At 29.4% G+C, this 27352-nt stretch overlaps 1 protein-coding gene across 1 annotated transcript; it reads right to left on the reverse strand.

The window, feature by feature from the left end:
- Positions 1-1108: 1108 nt before the first annotated feature.
- On the reverse strand, positions 1109-27333 carry LOC107070981 (uncharacterized). The gene is given in 7 exon segments (XM_089172512.1): positions 1109-3171; positions 3174-3981; positions 3983-5431; positions 6232-6487; positions 6620-6921; positions 8057-8647; positions 26021-27333. Coding segments are annotated over 6 exon segments (3345 nt in total). The 5' UTR covers positions 8324-8647; positions 26021-27333; the 3' UTR covers positions 1109-2908.
- Positions 27334-27352: the final 19 nt, after the last annotated feature.

Consider the following 27352-nt stretch of genomic DNA (forward strand, 5'->3'; position numbering starts at 1 on the left):
TTTTTTTTGCTATTTAAAAAAGATGAATTATAAATTTTAATAGATAGATTTTATATTTGGGGTAATTCCAGAGTGAATTTTTTGGCTATAATTGTAACATTTTTTCAAACTATAATATTAACTTTTATTTTTGGGTTTTATGGAAAATAAAAAATGAAATAAATATTAATCAAATGTATTTACATAGTATCGTAATATATTTTGTAATAAATTAATATTAGATTTACTTGCATCATTTAAATTTGTTGTTATTACGTAAATATGAAGTTATTAATCTATATGTGGGATAGGTTAATATATAATACGCGTTTTAGTTATATTCATAATATTTATTTTGTTTCTCAAATTTGTAAATTCGAATGTTGATTAATATTTAATTCAATTAAATCTTCGCTTACATGACGTGAACATTAATCGAATTAAATATCGTCGAAGTTCCTTTTGTAAATTAGACGCGATGAATTTATTTTTTTAAATAACGAAAGCAGTTAGATAGAATATTATTTTGGAAATTTATTTAATTAGAATCAAATGCTTTTCATATAGAAAGCTTTGAAAATGTATTATAATGGAATGATTAAAAGATGATAATTTTTCTCGAATTATTCGATACTTGAATAATGAAATAATAGTGTATCAAACTGCTTTATAAAGTAGTACAGTACTTGTGCCTACTTAGGAACTGTATATCTAATATATATACATGTATAGGTAAAACATAGTTAGGTACATGATCTCTTGAAATGATTCTCGAGTAGTATTTACTTCTATCGATGTACCACAATGCAGATATTTTATTACAACACTTTTAATAATCATTTTCATTATCAGAATAATATTATTTAAATTAATTTATTATTATAATGTATTGAATAACATTAGATGGAAGACATAGGTGATAGATGAAAGTTTTTTTTTATCGTGTATTCGGTTGGTGTTCATTGTTCAATGAAAAATGATTGATTAAATAAAAATTTGTAAGAAAGAAAATAAGAAAAATTCTAATAATGTAATGGAAGTATGAATTTATTCGTTAAGAAAAAAGTACTCGAGGGATTTTAATAATCTAGGTGTCTATGCAAAATGAATAAGTAACTACACTTGTTACTTACTTCGGGAAAGTTTTATTGAGTACCTATACTTGTATATAAGTACTGAATTACAAGTACCTTAAGCAACACTGCAATTAGATATTACGTCTTAAGAGAAAATTTATAATTTATGTTTTATATTTTTTCGAAGTTTTTCTTTGTATCATCCGCAAAGACACAACTCGGATGCGTATCGCGTATTTTATGAAATTTAATTTTCTACTCAAATGTAAAATGAAATAGAAGAAGATAATAATAATAATAACTTGTTAATCTTCGTAATTTATTTTTTTAATAGAGAATTAAGCTTGAATTAAATTTTGCAATAACATAGAGTCATTCTTTTTAAGTATGCTAATGCATATAAGACAAACGGATTATGGATTTACGTTGTTTACGTATAAAGAAAGTAGTATCTTTATTTTCTTTTTATTTTTTTTTTGTATATCAAAAGAATACGAGAAATAATTATAAAATAATTATTTTGTTCCATTTGTGATGTTTTTGTTGGAATATTTGAAGTCATATCGTTAAAGATTCGCAATGAATGAAAATATAATAATAAGTATTATTTAAAAAATATAATATATATATATATATATGTATATATATTTAATTGTGTTTGGTCCTTGCATCTCTTGTTAATTCTAATATTGTTTTGTTTAAAGGGTGTTTAAGGTACATTGCATTTCTTCCATCATTTTTTAAAAGAATGTTCCCATTGGTTTCATCGGAAGTCTACATTTTTCGTATCGTTGAATATTTATAAACATTGAACAATTTCATAAATAAGTAAAAGAATTACCAATTTTTTTTTTATATTAATTAATAAATAATTCTATTTATTTACAATAAAACGCAAATTTGCAATTAGCCCGTTAGAAAGTAAAACGCGAATACTTTGTCGTTAAAATTATTGTTAATTATTATTAAAATAATTTCTGTTTTTGAAACTTTGGATAGTTTAATAATCTAAGTTTTTCATTCGTCGATGTTTACCGTTTCTTTTTTTTTAATTTTTTTCTTTATTTTCGTTATTTGAATTCTATTTCTAAAACACTTTCGTACGTCGCTATGGTTTCTTATTTCTTGTTATTATTTGTATTTTTATCAGTATCTTACTTACAAATGTTTTCTTTGTCGTTTAAACGTTTTCTTTCTTTATTATTTTTTGTCGAATCTTCATCGATTTCTTTCAGGTACACAAACGGTAATTACCATAGTAATCAAGTACAGAGTTAAAATGTGACACACCTCTTCTTTCACTCGCTTGGCACGGTAATTGTGCTACATTTAACAAAGCTATCCCTTAATGTCATAATATTTCTTACTACTTATAATAATAATAATAATACGAGTATTTATTATTATCCAATTAGAGGTATAATTCTACTTTTTCTCGTTTCTATATTATTTGTTTTAAAGTTGAAGAAAATGTCATAGTTTATTGTTAATCCGAGACGCAATTTCATCGATAGTATTTTTGATATTTTTGTTAATCCTCTGATTTTAATCATCTACGCATCGCAAACCTTTGTGAGTTTGACTACAAACTCAAATCCTACTATATCACAGTATCCATCTCACCATTTAACTACACATCATCATTTTTATTAATTCTCTTTGGTCAAAATACGTGTACTTAGATGTAGGATTCGTGAAAATAATTGGGCCGTTGGTACACGAGCTCTAATCTTTGAGCTATCCAAGGCCCATATTTTATTTGTAATATGGATGTATTCCAATCCACGTACTACATACATACATTCGTAAAAATACAAAGTGTTAGTTATATCTATGATTTGAATGATTTAGGCTTAAACCAGTACTGCACCGTCAGTTTTATTTTCCATGATAAGATCAAAAGTTGGTGTTGAAATATCGGTAGGTGTTGGTACAGCTAATGGCGCCAAACGAATCATTTTTTTCGGATCTTTGTAAGGTCGCATTCTAATTTTCATAGGATTAACCAATGGCGATAATTCTGATACCAAATTCGTCCCATTGTTTTCAGTATAATTGTTACTAAACACGGATTCGGTTGATTTGCTTTGTTCGTTCAAGATTGAAGAACTTTTAAATTAATCGCTGAAATAGAATTGTAAACTTGAGGTAAATCGGTTTGGGTTAGGTTAGTTTCCGGTGAAAAATCGGCCAAGTCGTTTTCATCGAAAGACGTGAAAATATCTGAGTCAGGTACCGAAGGTGCATCGAAAAAAGATTCCCGTAATGACGAGGTCAATGGTTCCGGACATATAAACGGGTCTAAAGATGTTAGGTCGTTCAAATCGCTACCACTGTTGCAAGTTTGAAAGTCGTTAACCGAATAAGAGGATGGAAATGTTTGGTGTTCGTTTGCGGATGTTAAAATTTCTTGACTTTTCGACGATTCCGACCATTTGGAATCTGACGGTCGTCTTGAGTTGAATCTCGTCGAATCGTGTTCACCGAATATCGGCTCGGCTAATTTATTATCTCGGGATTTTTCTAAATTTCGTAATAACGCTTCGAACAATTGCATAGGTTCTTTCGGTTCTTTCGGTTCTTTCGGTTCTTTCGGTTCTTTCGATTCTATCGTTAACATTTCTTTATTTGGAAGATTAATTGATTCGTTGGGTTCGCTGAAGTCTTCTATGTTCAATAAAATAGACGGTAACGTGGGATCCGAATGTCGTATTGGACTTTTTCTATGATTCGATTCGAGTTCGATGTTATTTCTTTGTGAGCTTTCGAAATGATTTAAATTCTTTGAATCCTCCTCTTGCAAAGAGGATAAAGGTACCGATTCCAATGGACTAGGTGGTTCCGAGTGTATTATAGGAATCGTTAATCCTTCTATAACATTTGGATACCGCGAAAATGCTTTATCGATTTTTCCTTCAATTCGGTTGGACCGACTCTGAGTGTTTCAGTTCTATGTTTATTCGAGGTTGAGATAATCGATAGGAGGAGGAGGAGGAGGATGTTGATAAATTTGTCTCATGTCGTATGTTGTTCTTTGATATGCTCGACGATAAACTGGACGGTGCTTTGTGGACGACGTATTTTGGCTCGAAACAAATTAACGTAGGCTGTTTGTTACAGTTAACGTTGATACTGTTAGAAGATAATTTACAATTCGGACTTCCTAACAAACTACGTTTAAACAAATTATCGGTTGTTGTTGTTGGTAGAGAGGAGTAACTGTTGTGAATACTTATGTCTATGATGTTATCGGTTAAACCTAATCGTGGTCGTCGTGTACGAATTCGCGGATAAACATTTTTTCTCGTTTGATTTTCCGTTTGTTGTTGATGTTCTAATCGATTTTGTTCTACATTACGTCCATCATCCAATTTGTTCTCATTTAAATTCTGAACAGAATATCTGTACGCTAGTTCAGACTTGTTTCTATTAGCTTGGAATATTCTCAAGTTAACTTCCGATGTAATACCACCACTAGCTGTCTTTATATTCGGATAGGACATCGATGATAGATTGGAATTTACACGTTTATCCATATCCATATCCTCCTTCATCGTTGCAGCAGTCCTTTCATCGACATCCAGCGTCTCGTCAAAGTGCTTTGATTGACAATCGCCAGCTGCCGGATTGTTCGCAGCGTTCAATAATGGATCTGACATTGCACTAGACCGAAAGAATTTTCTATTACCGCTACAATCGGAATTAAGATTTTGATAGGATATGAATTTAGGTTCGGACCATTTTTTTGAAAAATTTTTACTCAATAATCTTTTACGATTGAGACGTCTCAAATGTCTTATTTTACCAAACGTTGGATCTAACAGGTATTTGAGATTTTTTATTTTATCGATGTTATGATTAGAATCGATAATGTGATTCCTGTCGATGATATATTTTGGATCTAACATTTTTTTTAAATCTTCTATACCCTCCTCGACAATATCGTTGGGATAACATTTTGATGACGAACTTAAATCGCTTTCATTTCTTTCCGGTGAAATATCTGATTGTCTTCCCGACATTTCCAAACAACGTTTGCTCGAATATAATGTGCTGCTAATATGCGGTTTTGCTGCAAAACAATTTTCAACGTGGTGTCTTCTAATGTCGTTGATGTTGTTCACCTCGGCCAATTCGAGATTTCCATTCGAGACACGTCGAGCAGGTGAACATCCGCCATATCGACTGGGTGTAACACCAAACAAAGCGACTAAGTCCTCAGCTATTTTTCCTGCAGCTATTCGCATCTCACCGTGATGAAACGCATAAATCCACGGATTTGCACCGCTATGGGCGAGAATTAGCAAACCAAACCATATGACCGTCCATTCCGAAAGGAAATTCGTCTCGTAAAAAATGTCGAGCAGCATGCACATCTGAAACGATAATTAAAACAAATTTTCGAAACATTTGTTCAAAATCAAATTTATTTTTTTTCATTGAAATTGATACTCGTATATTTTTGATTTAGTATTATGGTTGAATGGAAAATATCTTTATTGTTATTTCGTTTATTTTCATATAAAATAAATTCCAATTCGTGTGAGAATGGTTTTCAGAGAATAAAGGCAACTGAAGAAAAGAAAATGTTATTCGATTTGAACAAAAAAAAAAATGTCTAAATGGAATTACTTTGAAGCAGTGTTAGAAATATTTATGGAAATTCGCTGCATAAAGCATTGTATTAATTTTTTTCCCTTCTTTCCTTCCTTCCTTCTTTCGTCATCGTCGTCGTCGTCGTTCTATAGAAAAATCTAACAAGAGATGTAATATCAGTTTTACAGTATTTTTGGGGGAAGTAGCTAACTTTGTTTCGTTTTGCTTTTAAAAGATGCTCGTCTACTATTGCGCATGAATTTCTTTTGAGGTCGTTGACAGAACAGTTGATTTTGCTTCAATCGTACGTTGCCCTCATATTTACTCCCCCTTTTTATTCTTCACATCGACGATTCGAAATAAAGTACACACATATATACATATACATATATACATTTTAATCCAATAAAAATCTTTCAACAAATATTTCAGATATTTTATTAAATCAACTGATGTATAAACATAGATTAAATTTCATTAAAATTCAGAATAATTTTTCAATTGATTATAAAAGACACGACTACTGATGTAAAAGATAAATGAATGAATATTTATGAATATTAATAAAATATTTACTTACTTGGAATGGAAGCCAAAGTAGGAAAAAAGTTCCTACGGTTATGGCCAAGATTTGACCATAGCGTGGTAGTGGCAAAGTTTGCGTTTGATGTCGGAATGATAATTCTACCGTATAAATGGCACGTGCATGAGCGCGTGCTACCAAGTAGACGTACATATAGCAACCCAGAAGTACAAGGGCGCTTGGAGCCCAAACTACTATGACCAGGAAAATCCTTACAGGTGGCAAAACAGCTGCTCTGAATCTACAACCTCCGCTACGACGTAAAATAAATTAATCTTTTATTCTCATTTTTTCTCACACACATAATTTAAAAGAAAGATTTGATGATAACCTCTAATAAATTCATGCGATTGTTTAATTCATTTAATTATTAATAATTTGATACCTATGGGTTTGAGTAAGACCCATGATTTGTGTGTAGATCAATGGTGATAGTCCAACGCAGATCGCATAAATCCAAAATATTGCGATAAACTTTTCGATGTTGCTGTGAGTTATGATGTTCTTGTATCTCAATGGTTGTGCCAATGATGTCAAACGATCAACAGCTATTGCCACAGTGACCAGTACGCTTACGCTACAAAGTGCGATCACTATGCAATACGGAATGATGCAAAGCGTTGATGTACCGTTTTCTGGTAGGCCAGAAAGTTCTAACTGCATACCAAACGGCATGAACACTCCGACCTTTGTCAAAAGCAAATATCGATTTCGAATGTTCAGGTTTTTTTTTCTTTTTTTTTTTGTTACATGCTAGACGATAATGGGGCCTTCGATCGTCGATGAGAAATTTTATTTTTATGGGAAATTTATTGAAGAAAATATTCAAATATATCGTTGAATACTTTGATAACATTTAACACTCATTATTATTAGCTTCTCATTTAGTATATGACGTTAATTATTATAATGAATTAAATGAAAAATATTACAAACATTATTTATTTTTTTTAATTAAAATCATTTCTACCAAAAATATATAATTTCAATGTTTTAACTTTGCTTATTGTAATTTCCGGTGAGGTGAATTAACAAATTTTGAATTTCAACAAAAATTACTTTCATTTCATTATTTTATATAAAAGTTATAGTTTGAACGAAAAAATGGTTTTCATGTTAGGTTCTAAACTTTTCAACTATAACCCACGTATAAATTTCTAATCGAGTGATTATTTTATAAGTTGTAAAACATGTTTTCAGAAATTATCATTAAATAACTAATCTGATTTTATTTGATCAGTAATATTTATCGGTCACATACGTGTGAGTGATATATAACAAATTTTGAATCTTAATAACAATTATTCTATTTTATTTTATATAAAAGTTAGTTCTACCAAAAAAATGGTTTCCATGTTAGGTTCAAATCAAGTTGTAGAAAATGTTTGTAGGAATTATCATTAATTAATCTTCGAATAATAGAAATGATTTAATTAGTTTTTGACTGATCAAAGGCACACATGATAAATTCTATATACAAGCTAATATTAATCTCTGTATTTTCTATTACCAGGTAACAATTTTACTAGGATGTTCTAGTCGAATTATTATAGTACGTCGAATTTATTGATTGTTATTTTGTAACGAATTAGTGCTGAACCATTTGTATTCAAGCTCCATAAGATCCATTCATTGACGTCATATCCAGTAGAAGATAAATCAGACGCCATAGTTAATTGGTTAATGAACACCCTTTATATTTCTGGTGTACATATATGCATTGAAGTGTTTTTATTTGAATATATTGTGTATATTACTGTATCGTGAATATGTGTCCTTCATCGACGATCGAATGGATCGAAAATCAATGTAATGGTCTTACCCCAAAATCACTGATGGCCAGTGATACGAGAAGACAGTTGGAGGCCGTTCTAAGTCTTTTGTATCTATAGAAGGCTGCTAAAATGATCGAGTTTCCTGTTACAGTTATCGGTGATAGGATGCAAACTATTGAGACTGCTAGTACAACCGAGATTGGACTGATGTCCAGTCTTGTATCGATTCTGGTCACTGTAGGTATAAGGGTGGTCGTCAATTCATCGGCAATTGTGCTAGCTAACGACTCCGTAGCGATCCCTGACATTGTCATTCCTTTGAGACAATGTGTGTCCCTCTATTGGTGTACACGTTTATGTATGTGTTCGTATTTTCGTTTGAGTTTGTTAGCCTTCCGTCTTGTTCTTCTTTTATTTCGCCCACAACACGACGTCCTTCAAGTCAAATTGGGTTCGTAAACGTGTCTTCCGTATAACGCCATGTCCTTACCAATGAAAATTTCTGAATCGATGAAAGTATCAACTTACTCCACCCTACTACTAGTAAAATATATCTCCCAGGAATCATGCTTTTTTTCTTTTTTTCTTTTTTCTTTCCTTTTCAATCCCCTGTCCTAGATGATTGATCTTCTTCCTTTCTGAAAATTATAATTGATTGATATTTAAGTCGATCTTAATTAATTAAATAGAGGAATTACTTTTTTTTACATTGAAAAGTATATATTTAATTTATTCAAATAAAATGACTCGAAATGTCACTGATGCATTGATTTGTACTACTTAAAATGCACATATAATGTAAATAATAAAAATAATTCATATGAAAATATAGAATAATGAGATAATCAATTAAATGAGAATTTAATTGGAAGTTATCTGTCATGTTTTTTTGGTACATATATATTGAAATAATATATAAATAAATAAAAATAGACAATAATACTCGTATTATTCGTGGATGAGTTTAACACGGTAAAGCATAAAGTGTCTACCACTTGTTTGGAAGCATTCGGCATTTGTCGAAAAGGGATGGATAATCGTGAATATATACATATCAGACTTGTTGAAATTCATCTGCACGAAAATCAAGTCTCCACTCTATTATCTCGTATTTGCAATTCGAATGTATTTGAATGCATCTGAATCCACGCAGTGTACCGTAAACGTTATTTTTCGAGATGGTTTGAATTTGGAATCTATTTAAAATCATGCTTGTGCACTCTTGAAAACCACCGACGTTTATCGCCTACTACTATTTCTTTTTTCATTCGTAAACCTGAAAACGTTTAATTAATTTGCGTACGTGGGATGACTCCTCTCCGTTAGAAAACGTGAGTTTTCTGGTTTTCATTAACCAACTATCTCTCTTTGCAACACACCGAATGCAATTAAGTTAAGGGCAGTTCACTTTCCGTTTCTTTCTTTTTTTATTTTTTTTATTTGTTTTTCCTTTTTATGTATTATTATTATTATTATTATTATTATTTGCGTGCTATCACTATAATACAAGGTATTATTTATTTTTTTCTTCATTCACGATTGCAATAACCTCCTTATCAACGTTTGCTTTTTACTTGGATACGAAACAAATGATAATAAACTAAATATAATTTGAGTAATGTTAATTTTGTTCAAATTTTGGAAGGTATGTATTAAGCTTTAATGGAAAGAGAAGAGCTTTAAGGTATAGATGAGCCTTACGATTTTAACTCTGAGAATATCAAAGTTTATCTTCATTATAATGATGTACCTTTCGTAAATTGTTAAGCATTTCTGAGATAGAGTTTACGCATAACCAAAGACTTGCAAAATGAATTTATACCTATCACACTTGTGTTATAATAAAGAAACGTTAAATATTAATATTGTTTACTTAATATAACATGTATGAAGGAACATTTTTAGGATAGTTTTCTTTAGAATATTTTACAAATATTTTCACAGAGTTTTAGGGACAAGTAAAAAATTTGTCATAAATTTGATAGTTTTGTGAATAATCAGTTGTTTTTTCCTATAATTTAAAAAACTATTTTTCCTCTAGAACTTCATCGTGAAAAGTTTGAAACGATTACTGGATCTTATAAAGTTCGAAACGAAGAGTAGAAAAGCCTCGATCGAATTTCTCGGTTAACTGAACTTTATAAATTATTTAATACCTAGTCGTCTATTATCGATGACTCGTCAATGATGCTCTTTCTCTTAAGAGTTGACAGTTTGACGTTTTAATAACTGTGTTCGAAAATAACTCATAAAAAAGCCCGTGTCCTTCGCTAGTGTTGCATCCCATGTATTTATTACGTGTATGTATATATGTACTTATGAAAAATTGTAAATTTCTATAAAAATATATAAAAATATGTATATATATATATATATAACTTTAATGATCGTACGTTTATGCAGTCAAATGTCGCCAGTAATATTTATGAAGAATTAATTTAAAAAAAACTTTCGTATATGTTTAATATCTTGTTTTGTTTTTACATAAAGAGAAAAATGAATTATTACACTAATGAAAACTTAATTTTAATGATTTATTACTTTACTCGTGTTTTCAAATCATTTCTTCGTAAAATGAATTTTTTAAATTTCAATCCTCGTTCCTGTTTCAAGTTGAAACACGATATTTTATCCTTGAAATAAAAATGAAACTTTCAAGAAAAATATTTGTAAATTATTTCTTTGACGAACCGAAAAAAGAAAGAATCCAAAGTTATCGTCCCAGGTTCAATTTTTCTTGTGTGTATCTTTTTTTTTCTCTGATTATTTTTTTAAAAATATTAATTGAACCGTGTTTTACCTATGAATAAATTTCACGAGTGAAAAAAAAACAAAAGAAACAAAAAACAGAAAAAACTTTTTAACGACGTATCCGTGTTTTTTATATCGAATTTTGTTAAATATGGACGTGTTAAAAGTAATTTTTATTTTTTTTTTTTATTTTCGTATGATAGAAAAGTAAGCATGTGAAATTGTCCGAATTTCGATCGACAGATTTGTCGAAGCATATGCGTGTGAGTATGTGTGTGTGTGTGTGTGTTCTATTGAACCATGAAATGGAATTGGAATTCTTATCGTGAAATATCGAGATATTTCTTCTTTGAATCCGTGGATATAATATTTTTCTGACGATATGGTGTCAATAAATTCTACTGTATTGAGCTTTTGGCAAAAAAAAAAAAAAAAAAAAAAAAAGAAAAAGAAAAAAAAAGGGAAAAGAGAAATGTGCAATAAAAATTCATATTATTTGAAAGTATGCTAACGAAGTATCATTCTCTCGATAATTATTCTCTCTTTTGTTTTTTTGAATAATTAAACGTCAACTAAAAGTTTAAGAATAAATGAACTATGAAATAAATTGCAAAGATAAATTTCGATGAAATCGATAAATTGAAATTTATTCGTTTATATTCGTAAAGTTCGTATTTGAATCCTTTGAACTTGTTACGTAACATCTGGGTCGCGCGACGATAATATTTATTTATTACTATTGTTCTTCATTAATTTCTCTAATAATTATTTTTATTTATTATACGGTTCATACTTAAAAGTTTGGGAAAATTTTACAAAAATAAATTCGTATAATTAAAAAGTGTTTAAATATTTTAATATAATTATAAATTTGATATAAATAAATATTTTCTATATTTTATTCATGTAATCTAATGCAAGTAGAATTTGATTTAAAAGAAAAATGAATACAATTTGACGAGTAATTAGTAATGAATATAAAATTTTATTTTATCAAGGATTAAAATAAACGTTAATGAATATATCAATAATTATTCGAACCTCCTTTGTTTTCAAACCCTATTAAATAATGAGCGTTAATTATACGTTGTAGAAATTGATGATGAACGATACAATAAATTGAGAAGATGACGGGAACGTCGTGTTTAGATGGAATCAATAAAGTTGAACTTATTTGTTAAGGTCGTAGAATTTCTGACACGTGACAACATCGTTGTTAATTAAACCCAAAACACATTCGTAGATATCGATCTTTACGGTATTTCCTAAGGAATTTCAGTTTCGCCATCATTTGACCTAAAATGTTCATCAAATGTTTCGAATGTGTGTCTTCTCCTACTGTCAGATATTTCATATATGTATACAGGGTGATCTGTAACTGTTGGTACAAACGAAACATTTTTATTCTATATTTTCGATTTATTTTGTTATTTAGAATCACCCTCTTTTCGCTTGTACCACCAGTTACAGATCACCCTGTATATGTGTTGATTCGTGGGTGTGTATCATTTACTTACACAGCGTTTTGAGTATCGTTTAAAAGACTCTTTTGGTTTTTCTTATTAGAACAAAGAAAAGCAGCTTTACTGAGTGTTTTATAAACTTTGTAATAAGAAAATGAGTTGTGTGTACTTGACATGTTGACTTTTTCTATCCTCATTTTTCTAAGTATTGCCTTGTATCATATTATATATATCCGTGTTTTTTTCCAACTGATAAAATATACGGGAAAATATTTTCTTTCTTATTTTTCCTAAATAGGGACAATATTTTATAATTTTATAAAAGGTTGTATATGGTTTTTTTTTTTTTTTAAGTATTAGTAGATAACAATTTTCATTATATTTTTGTAGTTTTATAATCAAATTATAGTGCAGAGATTAAAATATTTTAGAATTGTTTTACCGATTAAGGATTTCCTATTTTTCTGAGAATATTTTTATAATGTGAAAATAAAAAAAAAGTATGTATAGGTAGTTTTATTAGTATAGTTTTACACGATAACACCTACGACAAATATGTTCACTCATTGAACTGATGCGGGACACGATGCTTTGCTTCTTCTTTATTTTCTTTCTTTCTTTTTTTTTTTTTTTTTTTTTTTTCTAGGTCGATAAAGATCATACCCGCATTGACGGTACCTTGAGGGTATATTTAAGGGTTCTCTTGCGTGCATTGAACCTTTTTACTACGCAAAATATTGATTTCACTTCAAGGTACACACAATAAGTTCCGTCGTTCTTTTTATCTTTGTTGATTTTTCTTTGAACTTGTGTTAAACATTTTATTGTGTAAAAATATCAATCTTTGATAATAATATTTGTCAAAAGTTAAGTTAATTTTTATTAATGAGAGATCGAACAAAAATATATCGAGAAATGATTTGAATGTTGATAAAATGTGAGAGAAAATGAACGAAGATAAATTCTAATCAATTTTTAATTAAATACGAACAAATTTAGCTTCTGTTCTTTTTGTTTGTTTCTTATATTTTATATCGTTTTATTAAATATACGTGTTTGCATATAAACGTTGATAATTATTCATTGTAAAAAGATAATTAAAATGATATCAATTAACGTTAAAGAATTGCTGTTACTTCTTCTTCTTTTTCATATTTCTCGTCACGATTATAACTTTTTAAAATTTGACCATTATTATTATTATTATGAATAATTAATAAACGATCGAATGTATTTTACACTAAAATGCAAATTTCACGCGAAATTAAATAAAGTTGGTTGGCTTTAGGAAATAATTTGTTTGGCTTATCTCATTTTTTGTTTTTTGACTTTTTTGTATGTTTCTTCTTTGATTATTTTCTTTTCTTTTCCTTTCTTTTCTTTTCTTTTCTTTTCTTTTACTGTGACCCTGCACTTGTACTCGACATCATCTCGGTTTTGGCTCCAACTCTCTGAGTTCCGACTATCGGCGCCTTGTACATCGGTCACGGTCATACAACTCTTGTTTTTTTCCCCACGCGTCGTTGATTTCACGAGAAATTCAAGAGAGAAGAAGCTTCGAATAAAGCTTTTAACGTTTGCCATGACTATTAATACGATTTTTCGATAATGTAAGATCAAGGATTCTTTAAGAGAAGTCTTGTCTCATTCATTTTTTATTTTTATGTCCTTGCGAATACGTCATCCCGTTTTTTTTTTTATTACTTCATTTATCATATTACTTTACTCGTTTATGTACTTAATACAAATGGTACTTTTTACAGTGTATTACATTTTTTTTATATTATAATATTAAATTTAATAAAATAAGTATAATTAATATTTAAACAATTAATATTATATTAATTATAATTCACATTAACATGAAAAATGTATGCATGTTAAAAAATCAATTCATATAACACAGTTTATATAATAAATTATTAATAATAATAATAATTATAATTATAAAGTAAAATGAGGAAGAGAAAAAAAAGGAGAAAGGATTGGAAGAATTTTAATTAAAAAAATGTAAAAATCGGTCATTTTGATCGGTAAAAGTTCGGTATTAAAGCTTCTAAGCTTCAAATAGGAGAGGGTTTTTTTTTTTTTTAATCTTTTTCTTGGTAAATAGTGTTCGGAGCCTTTATCGGTGGGCGTAAAAGCATAAGTGGTGGTGGATCGATCGACTTAATCATTGCCAGTCATGAGGCGAACGTTAAATTTTCTCATCGCGATATATCCATTCAAACTCGATTACTTCGTTCGGATTGAGGAGGGTGTTAAGCCTCGACACGATGATCACGATCGATAATCGACGACTAGAGTAACCTTCGACTAATTTCCAATTAATGCGAACGCGTGTGTTATCCTTCTTGCGTATTACTGATATTCAATCAAGATTTTTTCTTTCCATTAAATTATTTTTTAACAAAATTTTTTCTACTTCTTATGCTTCTTTATTTATATATATATATATATATATATATATATATATACGAATGTGAAAATATTTTTTATTTTATTTTATTTTATTTTAATTTAATTTAATTTAATTTAATTTAAATGATCTTAATAACAAGTTACACTAATAGTTTCAATTATTATATCTAAAATTAATAATATTTTAAGAATTGGGTGAATGAGATTGGTGAAATTCGTATAGAAAAAAAAACAAAAAACAAAAAACAAAAAAGAGTTTACACGCATTTTCCAACAGAATTTGTAATAATTATCAATCACGATCAAGAGAGAGTTAGAATTTTTTGTTCGAATATAAATAGAAGGTTGCGTTTGTAAAATTACATGGTACGTTCGAACCCTTGCTAGGAATGCCAACTATTTGGCTTAGTACCAAATCGTACCGAACATCTGGCTTATTTTTTTTCTTTTTTGTCTCGTAATATTGTTTCTTCCCTTTTTAGCGTGATGGACGATTTTTTTTTCTTTCTTTTTTCTTGTTTTTTTTTTTTTTGTATAAATCGATTGAAGTAATTTGTCGGAGACGTCGCGCGATCGAAGAAATTTGTCGAGTTTCTGTTTGTCGTTAGTTCATTCTTATTCTTCAGTTGGCAATATAAAGCATAAAATACTCTTAAACTGCGATACTTTAGTCTGTTCGTTCCTAGATCAATACGATTTACATTCTGCGTCGGGATTGGGTGTGGCGTGTGAATATCGGACAATACAAAAAAGGCAAGTTTACTATTCCATGTTCCTTCGTCAGAACAAATTTTATTTTTTTTTATATTTTTTTTTGCCATTTGACGTATTCCTCTCCTATTTTTTTATATTTAAATGGATCATAATAAAATGATTGCAATACACACTAATAGTTTTTGATATTTTATCTACAATTTATATTATTGTAATAAATTCTATTATTTTATTAAATTTTTTATATAAATATTATTTATATATATTTTTATTATTATTTTCTTTTTTCTTTTTTTCCAAATTCAACCCACAAATATATTTAATTTAAATATAAAAATATAAAATTGAAAGAAAATAATCAAAGGTAAGAAAAATACAGTAGAAAAGAATAATTAAGGGAAAATCCTAATCGTACAAATAATCAAACTAATGGATTACGTTAAATTTACCTCTGACACCATATGGTTCTTACGTCAAAAAAATAGAAAAAAAAAGAAAATACTAAAAGTTTATTCGAAAAACATTAGGCAAGGACAAAAACAGTGAACATAACAAACTGCAGACGAAATATGAAACGAGCTATTTCACGTATATAAATCTGACGCGATATTTGTTTAATTGACCTGGATACAATCCTCGTTTGAAATAATACTACTCATTTCTATAAGTGGAATGATAATTGGTAGGGGGGTTACTTATACATATATCTCATTTTTCTTTTTATTTATATTATTATCGTTCGGAAACATTCATTATTTTATTCCCATTTGTATATCAATAAAAAAACAAATCGGATGATGATGATGATGATGATGATGATGATGAAGTTTTCTAATCGATAAAAGATTACGTAAGTTTCATAATCTTTTGATTACTTTTTAAAAAATTCAATTTCTCTTTCGTTTTTATTTTTGTTTATTCCTTTTTCTTTATTTTATCGAAAGTAGTATATAATGCGTGATAAAACGAGAACCCAATGAATATTAATGCATCGAATAAATAACGTGCATTACTTTGACTAGTTTTCATCGTGAAAGTAACTATGTAAATTAAATGTCTTCAACTTGCATTAATTTTATAATATTTATTCGTAGCTATTTGGAATTTTTTTACATTTTTGTAACATTGTGTTATCAATGTTGCTCACATCATCACTAACTACTCTCACGCACACACACATTCCTTTCGTTCGTTGGTTCGTTCGACCATTCTCTTGTTGTTATATTCTGTTTTCTATCGATTGTATCACAACACCGAATAAACTTCCTTTCTCATATAATGTCTATTTTGTAAACAGATGCAATGCTTTTATCTCCATAACTGAAATTGGATTTGCCATCGAGTAAATTCGTTCCCCCTATCATTTTTCCTTTTTTTTTTATTTTTCTTGTTTTTTTTTTGTTTTTTAAAAAAACGAATGAAATTGTTTGGCCAAATATATTATTTAATTTTCCTCCCATTTCCCATCTCCCCATCTTATTTTTACAACCTAAAATAATAATCTGAAGAAACAGAGTCCATATCAAGAAAAAAAAAGTAAGAAAGAAGATTGGTATGCGAGTCTTTATTTAAAGGGAAGAAAAGGGAAAAAAAGGGATCCTAAATATCGGTCAAGGACACAGAACTCTAGCCTTGAATCGTCCACGATTTTTGGGTATAGTTTGAAAAAGATAGGAGAAATTTGAAGGAAAGATTTTTAGACTTTTTTTTTTGTCATCAATTTTTACATAAAAAAAATAGAAAAAAAAACCGATAGTTTATTGTTATTGAACAAAGTTCGAAGTATTCGAAAATTTATTGATCTTTTCAACTTGATAACGAGCTTTGTTCTTTATTTTTTCTTGTCCTTTCTTTTATCGCTAACTTCGATAACAAAATAAAAAAGTGGATTTTATTTTGATCGAAGAAAGAAAAAAAAAAAAAAAAAAAAATAAAAAAAAATAAAATGAAAGGAAAGGAAAAAGTTGTGAAATATGGTCGAGCAAGGATAGTGACGGGCAAGATCCTCTTTTCTATCGCATAAATCAAAGCTTTGGTAACGAAGTATGATGTCGACCAAATGCCTAGACACTTTCTCCATTTTACTTTTCTTCGAGACCAGGAGAAGAGAAGAGAAGAGAAGAGAAGTAGAAGGCTTGAAAACAACTTTTTCGAGGGTTCCAACGTAGACGAATCAAATAAATCGTTGTATGGTTTGAAGAATGTAGAAAAAGTACGATCAACTTTTCATGGTTGCGTCAGGTTTGCGAATTAGGTTTATTTGTATTTGTCTTCCTCTTTCATTTTTTTTTTTGTATATTTCAACATCTACTAAATTAACCCAATACGAAAATGCAAAAAAAAAAAAAATTAAATTAACTGTATAATGATATTCATAACCTAATCTAACTAAATAAAACTATTTTTACAACAATTTTCTTTTTTAATATATAAATTATTTGATATCATTAATTATTGAGATTTAAAATTAAAATAGTGAGGATTTTTTTAAATATTTTCATGATTTTAACAAATATATTTCATTTTGAAGTTGCAGTGGCGGGTGATGGGTTAAGTAAATTCGGTGGTTTTGTTTAATATTCGGAGATATACTTTTCTATTAAATTTTCAATTACTCTTTTATCTTGATTTTGTTATTTTCTATTCAAAATAAACGTCAAATTTCATTTCACTTCCCGTATTTGATCATTAAATTGTTATCATCCTTCGAAACGAGATAAACAAAACGCGAATATATACTGAAAAGAAAAAATTAAATAAAATTAAACAATAAAAAAAAAGAATTTAAATAAACGATGAGATTAGAAGCTAGTTGTTGTCCTTTTCAATCGAATAATTAATACTCCGATCGAGTTATTTTGTTTTTTATTTCATCAAATTCATTCGAACGGATCAATGCTCTTTTCGTTTGTTTGTTGTTGTTGTTGTTGACTTTGTTTTTTTTTCTTTTTAATAAAAATCAATAAAAGTAGCGAGTCGAGTAGACCGGCACGAACGATTAATCAATTTGCGAAAGAAGAAGGGAAGGGGTGAAGAGTGAGGGTGGCAAGAGGGTGTTCACGGGCTCGGCAAAATATTGAGCAACGCGTTCATTCTCTCTCGCTCTCTTTAGATTCTAATTTTAAACGGAATCCCTTAATTGAGAATAGCGTTTGTCTCGACAGGCCACAATTTCCCAGTTTCATTGTCTTTTCAACTTTACGAGCAAGTCAATCTCGGTTTTAAAAGCTACCCCTCCACCCCCATGAATTTGATGGTAGCTTTTAATTATGCCACCTACACGCCCATTAAATTATCTAACTCTCCACGTGAGAAATTAATAAAAACATGAATTACACATCTCTCTTTCTCTCTCACGGTTATGATATTTATTTCTTTATATTTCTTTGACATTTATTATTTAATTCTAAATAGAATTTGTTACGTTTAATGAAATTTCAAATTCATCAGGTTGTACAATAAAATTTGATGTTCCTTTGTAATTTATTGAATGTTTTTATTTTTTTTTATTTTCGTTGCGTTGTTTAAATTAACCAGATAGTAGAATAAAGATTAAGTTTCATGGATTCTTTTTTTATTTATATATGTGTGTTATGTAGAAAAAAAGGTAAAGACGAAGGAAGATAGAAAATAAATGTGGTACACGTAAAAATTACGTGTTTCTCATAAAGTTTTCAAATTTTCCAAACTAGGAAAGAGTAAAGTTTTCCGAGAAATTTAGGAAGCGGCAAAAATTATTATTACACTACCTTCATTTCATTCATTTTTTGCTGATCTTTTTAGATCTACTTTCTTTTTCATTTTTTTTCTTCTTTTTTTTACTTTAACAATATATCCATATATGAATATATTTTTAACTTTAATAATGCAACACGCGTTGTAACTATTTTTTTATTTTAAATGTACGATTAATCGAGTTGAATTGTAATTTCTAATAAAATATTATAGAAATTCGTTGGAAAGAGGATAAGAAAAGAAAAGAAAAGAAAAGAAAAGAAAAGAAAAGAAAAGAAAAGAGAAAAAAATCTCATTGCTAGAGAAATACGAACTTGTACGAGTGTCTTTCATTCAAGATTTAATCAAATTTTCTTGACGGATCACTATGGGGGTAGTGTGGGAGTTCATGTTGCTAGTATATCGAACATTTTCTCCTACAATCTCTGTTAGAAACTAATATCATCGATACTGTGAACGATCGATAGGTCGATTTCAAGAATCGTTTATTTCAACTATCATACTAATCTCTGTTAGATATATCGGATTAAAAATAATAACGATTAACACGAAGACGTGAATAAATTACTAATAATTAAAGAGAATTTATTTTTAACTCTCTTTCACTTCCCACGCACAATTTTTCTTTTTTTCTAATAAAATTTAAATAAAATATTCTTCTCTTTTCGCATATTTTTTTTGGTATTCATTTGTTTCAATTTATTTGATAAAGGGGATTAAAAGCATACTGTCGATTTATTTGAAGTAATGAATAAATTAGTAATAATAATAATAATAATAATAATAATTAAAATGAAGCTACAGTTTTCCTTCTTTCTTTCTTTTTCTATTACTTTCTTTTTTTTACCTACTCATTCGAATATTTTAAATTGAAGATACAATTTTATGGAGGAACATTGGATAATTTTATTTTCTTTCTAATATTTTAGTAATCGTTCTCATTTGCCAGACACGGAATTAAATATAGTATTGATTTATTTTTAAGTACGAATATAAATTAATAATTTAAGAAAAGAAGTATCAATGTTCTTCTTTTTATCACATTTTCTTTTACTACTTAATCGAATTTTCTCGATTCGAAGGTAACATTTAAAAGAGTAGAAATAAAATTTTTTTTTTATTTTTTTTTATTTAATCGTGCCAATTTTCTGACACGGTATTAAAAGCAATTTCCATTAACTTTGTGATTAAATTAAATCATTAAATAACCGAGAAGAAATTCGAGACTTTCTTCTTTCTTTCTTCGCTTTTTTTTCAAAAACTATTTTCGTTTTTATTTATTTCTTTACGTGAGAACTTATTAATGTCACATGTAATTGTTAGAAACCCGATAATTTAATAAAAGAAAACGTAAAAGATTTTTCTCTAGGAAAGATCAAAGAATTAACGTGATGAAAATTTCAAATCGGAAAAAAAGAAAAAACAAACAATTAAATCGAGTGAGTGTAAGCGACAATCACAAAAGTTAGTCGACTGATCCTTTTTTGACAAACGTGATCGGGGGCTTTAAATCCACATTTTCCATTTTAACGAACACGTAAAATGGTATCGTTTGACATGTGATCTTGCACGTTGAAGGGAAATGTATAAATGTATGTGCTTTGTTTCTACGTGATATCGAAATATGTTACAGGATATTTGTAGCAACTAATTTAAAAAAAGTAAAGTTGAAAATGTAAGAATTATTTTTTTAAAATAATACTTTATTTGTTTTGTACACTTTTTGTCTTCTTAAAAAATGTGTTCAAGTAGTTTTGCTATGAAAAAGCAAATAAAGAAAGAAAATGAAAGAAAGTAGCATCAAATTATTCGAACGATGTTTTTTCTTTCTCCAAGTTGTCACATGTTCCAAGATGATATGTTGAGAATGAGAAGAAAAAGAAGAAGAAGAAGAAGTAACATTAGGAAAAGGTTGAGTCAAAACGCGTGTTGAGAAGCACCTGCACTGCGTCTATTTCCTCTACAAAGTTATGTAATCGACATTTCCTACTCCTTCGTTATTTCTTTGTATCCATCTATATTTCTAACCATAACTTCTTACATTTCTTTTTTAAATCTTTCCCATTTTTTTCTCTCTCGTTTATCTCTAACTTTGTCCGACCATTCTAAAAATCCTGTATTTTTTTTTTTTTTTTTAAAGAAATTTATTAAACCCTAGAATAAAAAATAACTAGAAAATTTAATACTTATCTATGTTAAATACTACGATGTAATTTATACTAATATTTATTTATTTATTTTTTACTTATTTTAGATTTTTCGTTTATTATTATAACTAATCGTAGCTTACGTTATATCTGTGGAAATTTTTTTTTCAACATATTTTTTATAATACATATTAAAGAGAGACTAAAATAAATATATATATTTTTCAAACAACAAAAATGTATTTTTATATCACATTTTATAACAAATGTTCTAAATATAAATTTCCATGACTTATGATTATTCCATTACTTGTTGACAAACCGTATATTTCTGCACGTATACGCACACACATATGTATATATATAGATGCACACGTAGTTCTCGTAGGTGTAGCAGTTCCATTCATTGATTCAAACGGAAGACCCTCGAAGAGGTCAATACAGAGAAGATGCACTCGGGCACGTGCATTTGCGGTTATAATTTAGTAGCCAGCACCATTACCACATACCATTTCTGAACAAATTAATCGTGAATAGGTGAAAACGCTTTGAGTATATTTCAAAGTGAATCCTACTTTAGTTTATTCTATAAAAAAAAAAAAAAAAAAACATAAGAAATGAGAAAGAATGTGAAAAATTAAACAAAATAAAATTAATATAAATATAATAATTTTTAAAAAACAAAGATTGACGATATAGAACAAACAAGTAGGGATGATCGTTCATTGACATAAAATATTGCTTGTCATGTTCACGTAAAAAAAAATGAAGAAAAATGAAAAACATTTAACAATAAGTTTGGGGTACGTGCTAAAAATAGTATCTGGGTTTATAGTAGAGCAATACCCTCCATTACTATCGAACGTTGTGTCACCCTTCTTCTTGTTGAGGTTTAGATCCTTTCAAGGTTCGCTTATAAAACGATTTACGATGAAAATTACTTTTTATCTGAAACTCGTTTAATGGCAATGATTTTTTTTTCTTTTTTTTTGTTTTCTTTGTTCAAAACTTTCAACATTTTCTTTTTTATTATTTCCGTGTACACAGATGTTTTACTTTTTTATTTGTTGGGGGAAAATAATTCTCGAATATCGACGAATCGATGACAATAATAATAATAATAATAATAGTGTGAAAAAACCAAAATAAATGAAGTGAATCTTCCTTTGACTGGTTGAGGAGAAGTTTTATCCGAGGATTTAAAATGTTTTCAATGTTTTACTTACAGACTGAGAGAAAAGTAAAATCGATTTGTAACAGCTGGTGATGGTGCATCGTGAAACTTTGAAACTCGCTTTAAAATTGTCGATGTTTCGAACCAAGAGTGTGAGAGAGAAAGAGAGAGAAAGAGAGAGAAAGAGAGAGTATTGGTCTCTCCATTTCCCCGTAACCCACCAAATGAGGAAATTTCTACGAAGGTAAAGTGCATATGCGTTATGAGAATATATCAATATCATAAAAATGATATGAAATGATATAACTCGTTTTATATTTTTAAAATATATTTTTTTGAAAATATTAACCATCAATTTTTTATACATTTATCGATTATATTTAACGATGTTGTTATATATGTAATAGCAAAAAAAAAAATAAAAATAAAAATAACATCTGAAATTATAATTAACGTCTTATCTTTGACACGTTCGTTGTCATGTCACTTATATTTGGGTTAAGGGTATATTTCCGTAGGGGCCCCCATCACCCGGATATGGTTGACGTTCTTCTTCTTCTTTTTCTTATTCTTTTTCAAGTTAAATAGAATTTTAAATTGGAATTTAAAAAGGGAATTTAAATAGAATAAACACCGAAATATATAAATATAAAAATATATATATATATAGACATTGTATTGTTAAAAAAACATTGTATTGTTTTATATTTTTTGGTAGAATAAAATATTGTTACATCGATCGTTCATATATATATATATATATATATATATATATATATGTTGTGGTGTATAGAAAATCGGATTTGGGGGAAACCTCCACGAGAAATTCAATCAAATCATCCGATGACCGATATAAACGTGTTAAAATAAAATTAAATCGCGCAAACTTTTACAGGTGGATAACTTTAAATAAAACAATAATTTTTATTTATTTCGCAGTTAAAACATTAGTCGTGAAAATATATATATATATATAAAAAAAAAAAAGAAACAATATGTTGTTTACTATATTTAGAACGCACGAAATAGATGGTAATTTTTGCTACGAAGGTGAGGGATGGAATTCAATGGTATTACCATTGTTTGGATGTTCGTAGCTTACTCGTTTAAAACGAGGAGGGTTTGAACACAACACAGCATCCATAATTAACAACGTTATGTTCCTCTGGTCTAGATTAACCATAAATAATGTATACTCATCTCTGAATCCTTAAAACCCCTTTCCCTTTCTATTCTTGCTTTTATCTTTCATTTGTGTTACGCAATTTGATCGTTTTGTTTATAATATTGGTTAATTGTGTTTGACAAATCAGGTCGGTTCATAGATGTGTGCAATTATTAATTGGCATTAGGAGCTTGAAAGTTCATTGCCACAAATACCAAATTCCGTCAGTGTTCTCGTCCACTCGTGGTCTTCGTAGTCCATTTCTTTAGGATCCCGAAAAAATATTGCGTTATTAATTAATAATTCTGAAACTTGAGATTGTATGAAGAAAAACACGTGGTTTGCATATGATATTAGTTGCGTATATGGTTTGTAATGTGGTAATATCGACAGCATGGTGTATAACAGTGGTAGAGTCGATTGGTTTGGGAGCTTTATATATGGCGTGCGGTTTATCGCATATTCAACGACAACAAGGTCACATAAATATTAATTAGAATGGACATACAACTACAACGACGACGAGGGTTGAAGTCGGTTAGAAAAAAGGAGAGAGAGAGAGAGAGAGAGAGACAGTTAGAGAAATTCAACAAAAAAGTAAACAACCTTATCGTGTGAATACGAGCTTTTTGAGTCAATTCTTTTTCACATTGTAGACATTTGTATATGTGTTTATTATATTTGATATGATAAGAAAAAAAAAATGAATATAAAAGTAATATAAAATAGTTAGAATTAATTGTAATTTCATTCGACCTCGGTGAAGTTTTTTTTTTTTTTTTTTATTAAATAAAAGATCTTCTTCGCGTGATATGAAGTTACTTCTTAAACAAATAAGTAAATAAGCAAGCTATGAAGTCAGGTAGGTTAGGTAGGAAGAAAGCAAGTGAAATCAATTAACGTGAGTTTAATCAATCGGATCGATCATTTTTTCTTCTATTTTCCATCATTCAATATGAAGGTTGTGTAGTTTATAGAGTGTAGCCTTCGATAATCTTCTCAGTGCTTCCTGTCAGATTATGTTAAAATGACTTCTTCAAACTTAATAATAAAAAATTAAAAAAAACAAGGATTAAGTTTGAACGTGTGTTTATTTATCGTGTGTGTAAAACTCGAGCTACAGGTATTTTATTGGTGTGTTGGAATTCCTCGTGTATTCACCCTATTACCACCCTATCTTTCTCTTTCTCTCTCTCTCCCTCTTGTTGTACTCTTACGAAAGATTTCCGTTTACATATGGTGGAAACATTTGCTAAGTACATGGGCACTGTCTGCTGTACTGAAGGTGTACACGGTTGGCGTTACTATGGGAACGAAATACGACGAAACGAATAACAGGAGAATGTGTGAAGAAACTGCTGGTTGTGGAGGAGGAGGTAAAGGGTATCTCTATGGGTGTAGATGGCGGAGGAGGAGGGGAATGGGTTAGGGAACAAATGCAATTGAAAACACGAAGCAATTCACGAGTGTCCGCAAATGCAATCCTGTCCCTCTGTTTTTTTTTTTTGTTTTTCTTTAACTTTCTTTCATTCACTGTTTTTTATTTTTTTTTTTTTTATAAGTCATATGTGTTACTTGAAAGAGAAATAGGAAGAGGTGGAACAGGGGGAGGGAAAGGGGTTGTAATATGCGGGATCGCTCTTCAGATCTGTAAATAAAACTTGATGAAAATGTGAGAGCTTTTGTGAAAAACAAAATAATAATATATGTAGGTGTTTAATGTTTTTTTTCTTTCTTTTTTTTTTTTTTCTTTCTTTTTTTTTTTTCTTTTTCATTTTTTTACATCGAAACCTTGACAAGAATTCACGCGTCAAAATTTAAAAAATCGTCGTAAAATTATTAAAACTCAAAACTCTACGTTCTGTCGAGTTATTTTTTTTTTCGTCTTTCAATGTCGAGAGTGAAACATAAAAAAAATAATCCGTTAACAAGTTTTATCGTTTATTATTAAACTTTTAATTTCCTATATGTTTAATATATTTTTTCTTTTTCTTTTTTTTTTCAAAAGAAAGCAGCAACAAAATTGCCGATCTTAGAATAAATCTTCTACGAGAAATAATACGTGGTTATTATTTAAAAGTTAGAAAGTTGTAAGTTTGTTTATTAATGAAAAATAACTTTAATGTCTCGTTGAAATGAAACTCGTATAAAGACGAAAAATTTGCTGTGGGGCTAGAAAACAAAATGAAACAAACAAAAAGTTATTAAAACGAATCCAATCGTTTCGTATATATAAACGTTTATATTTGATATATTTTCATAACCTACGGGCCAGTTCCTTTGAAACAACATAGGGCCATATTATATCTTTGTTTAAACAATGCATCATGTACAACGTATATATATATAACCTCAGGAGAATAGAAGGTAAAGTTTGTCAAAAAAAAAAAAAAAAAAAAAAAGTAAAATAAAATAAAAACCATTTAACAAATCTTACTTACCGTCGAATAAAAACTCGTTCCACACATTGTAAAAAGGGAATCGTTGAGCACACGTAAATTAAAGCACAATTAATTAATAAATAAAATTCATTGGTCTGTCGTTTTAAAAAATGAAATCAAAATTAAAATCAATTTTATATCAAACAAACACAATACTTTTCTTTTCTTTGACGTATATTAAGTTCATTTTTACCCCAAACCCCCCACTATTTTCACTCTGCAAAAAAAAATAATAGCCAAAGGGATATAAAAATGTAAAAATTAATAATTTATAATTAAAAAAATTAAATCTGCCTCGTTAGATTCTCGACTAGGAAAAAAATGAATTTAAACCAAATTAAAAAAAAAAAAAAAAAAAAAATAAGTCGGTCAGACAGATAAGAGAGAAAAACACACACACGCACACCGCTTTGAACAAGAATTTCGATTATGAGGAAGGATCATTAATTATATCAAAGTTCCAAAACCAATTAGAACTCATTATATATAACAAAAAAAATATTAAATCACCCTCATTAGATTCTCGATTAGGAAAAAAATGAATTTAAACCAAATTAAAAAAAAAAAAAAAAATAAGTCGGTCAGACAGATAAGAGAAAAAAACACACACACAAAAATTTCGATTATGAGGAAGGCTCGTTGGTTTTGGTGGTGATGGTGGTGGTGGTGGGTGATTCGCGTCGGGAGGCCGCGTGTCGACTGAAGGCAAGCATCGTATCGTAGGATAGTCGAGAAATAGAGTGAGAGAGACAGAGAGAGAGAGAGAGAGAGAGAGAGAGAGAATGAAGCGAGTACGGACGAGGAAGGACGAGGAAGGACGAGAACGAAAGAGGGGAAAGAGGGTTGGTTGAGGTATAACGAGAGGGTGGGGCGAGAGGTTGAAAGAGGAAGAAGAAGAAGAGGAGGAGGAGGAGGAGGAGGAGGAGAAGGGGGTGGTTAATAGAAGAACTCAGACTACGAGGGCGTATCGGAGGATACATCTGGCAAGAATTCTCTTCGTATTGGTGTGATGGTGTTGTGTAGATGTAGTAAGGGGGGTGGTTACCCCATGGAAGAAGAGAAAGAAGAACCTGGCGCGAATCCGTAGCCCCACGTGGTGCGCAATCGTCGGAATCGGTTCGACGCACGGAGTCGAGTCAAGTCCTGGCTCTGCTAGCATCAGTTGAAATTGTGAGAAGGAACCATTCGGTTGCAACCGAGTCGACGGACTATGCAAGAGAGAGAGAGAGAGAGATGGGTCTTCGATCGATCCAAATTTACCCTCCCCCAACCGTTGCTGCTGCTACTGCTGCTGCTGCTGTTGCTGCTGCTGCTGCTGCTACTGCGTGAGGG

This window comes from Polistes dominula, unplaced genomic scaffold (assembly GCF_049000335.1).
Source record: "Polistes dominula isolate Pdom_NZ unplaced genomic scaffold, Pdom_raw_medaka contig_74, whole genome shotgun sequence".
Classification (NCBI taxonomy): domain Eukaryota; kingdom Metazoa; phylum Arthropoda; class Insecta; order Hymenoptera; family Vespidae; genus Polistes; species Polistes dominula.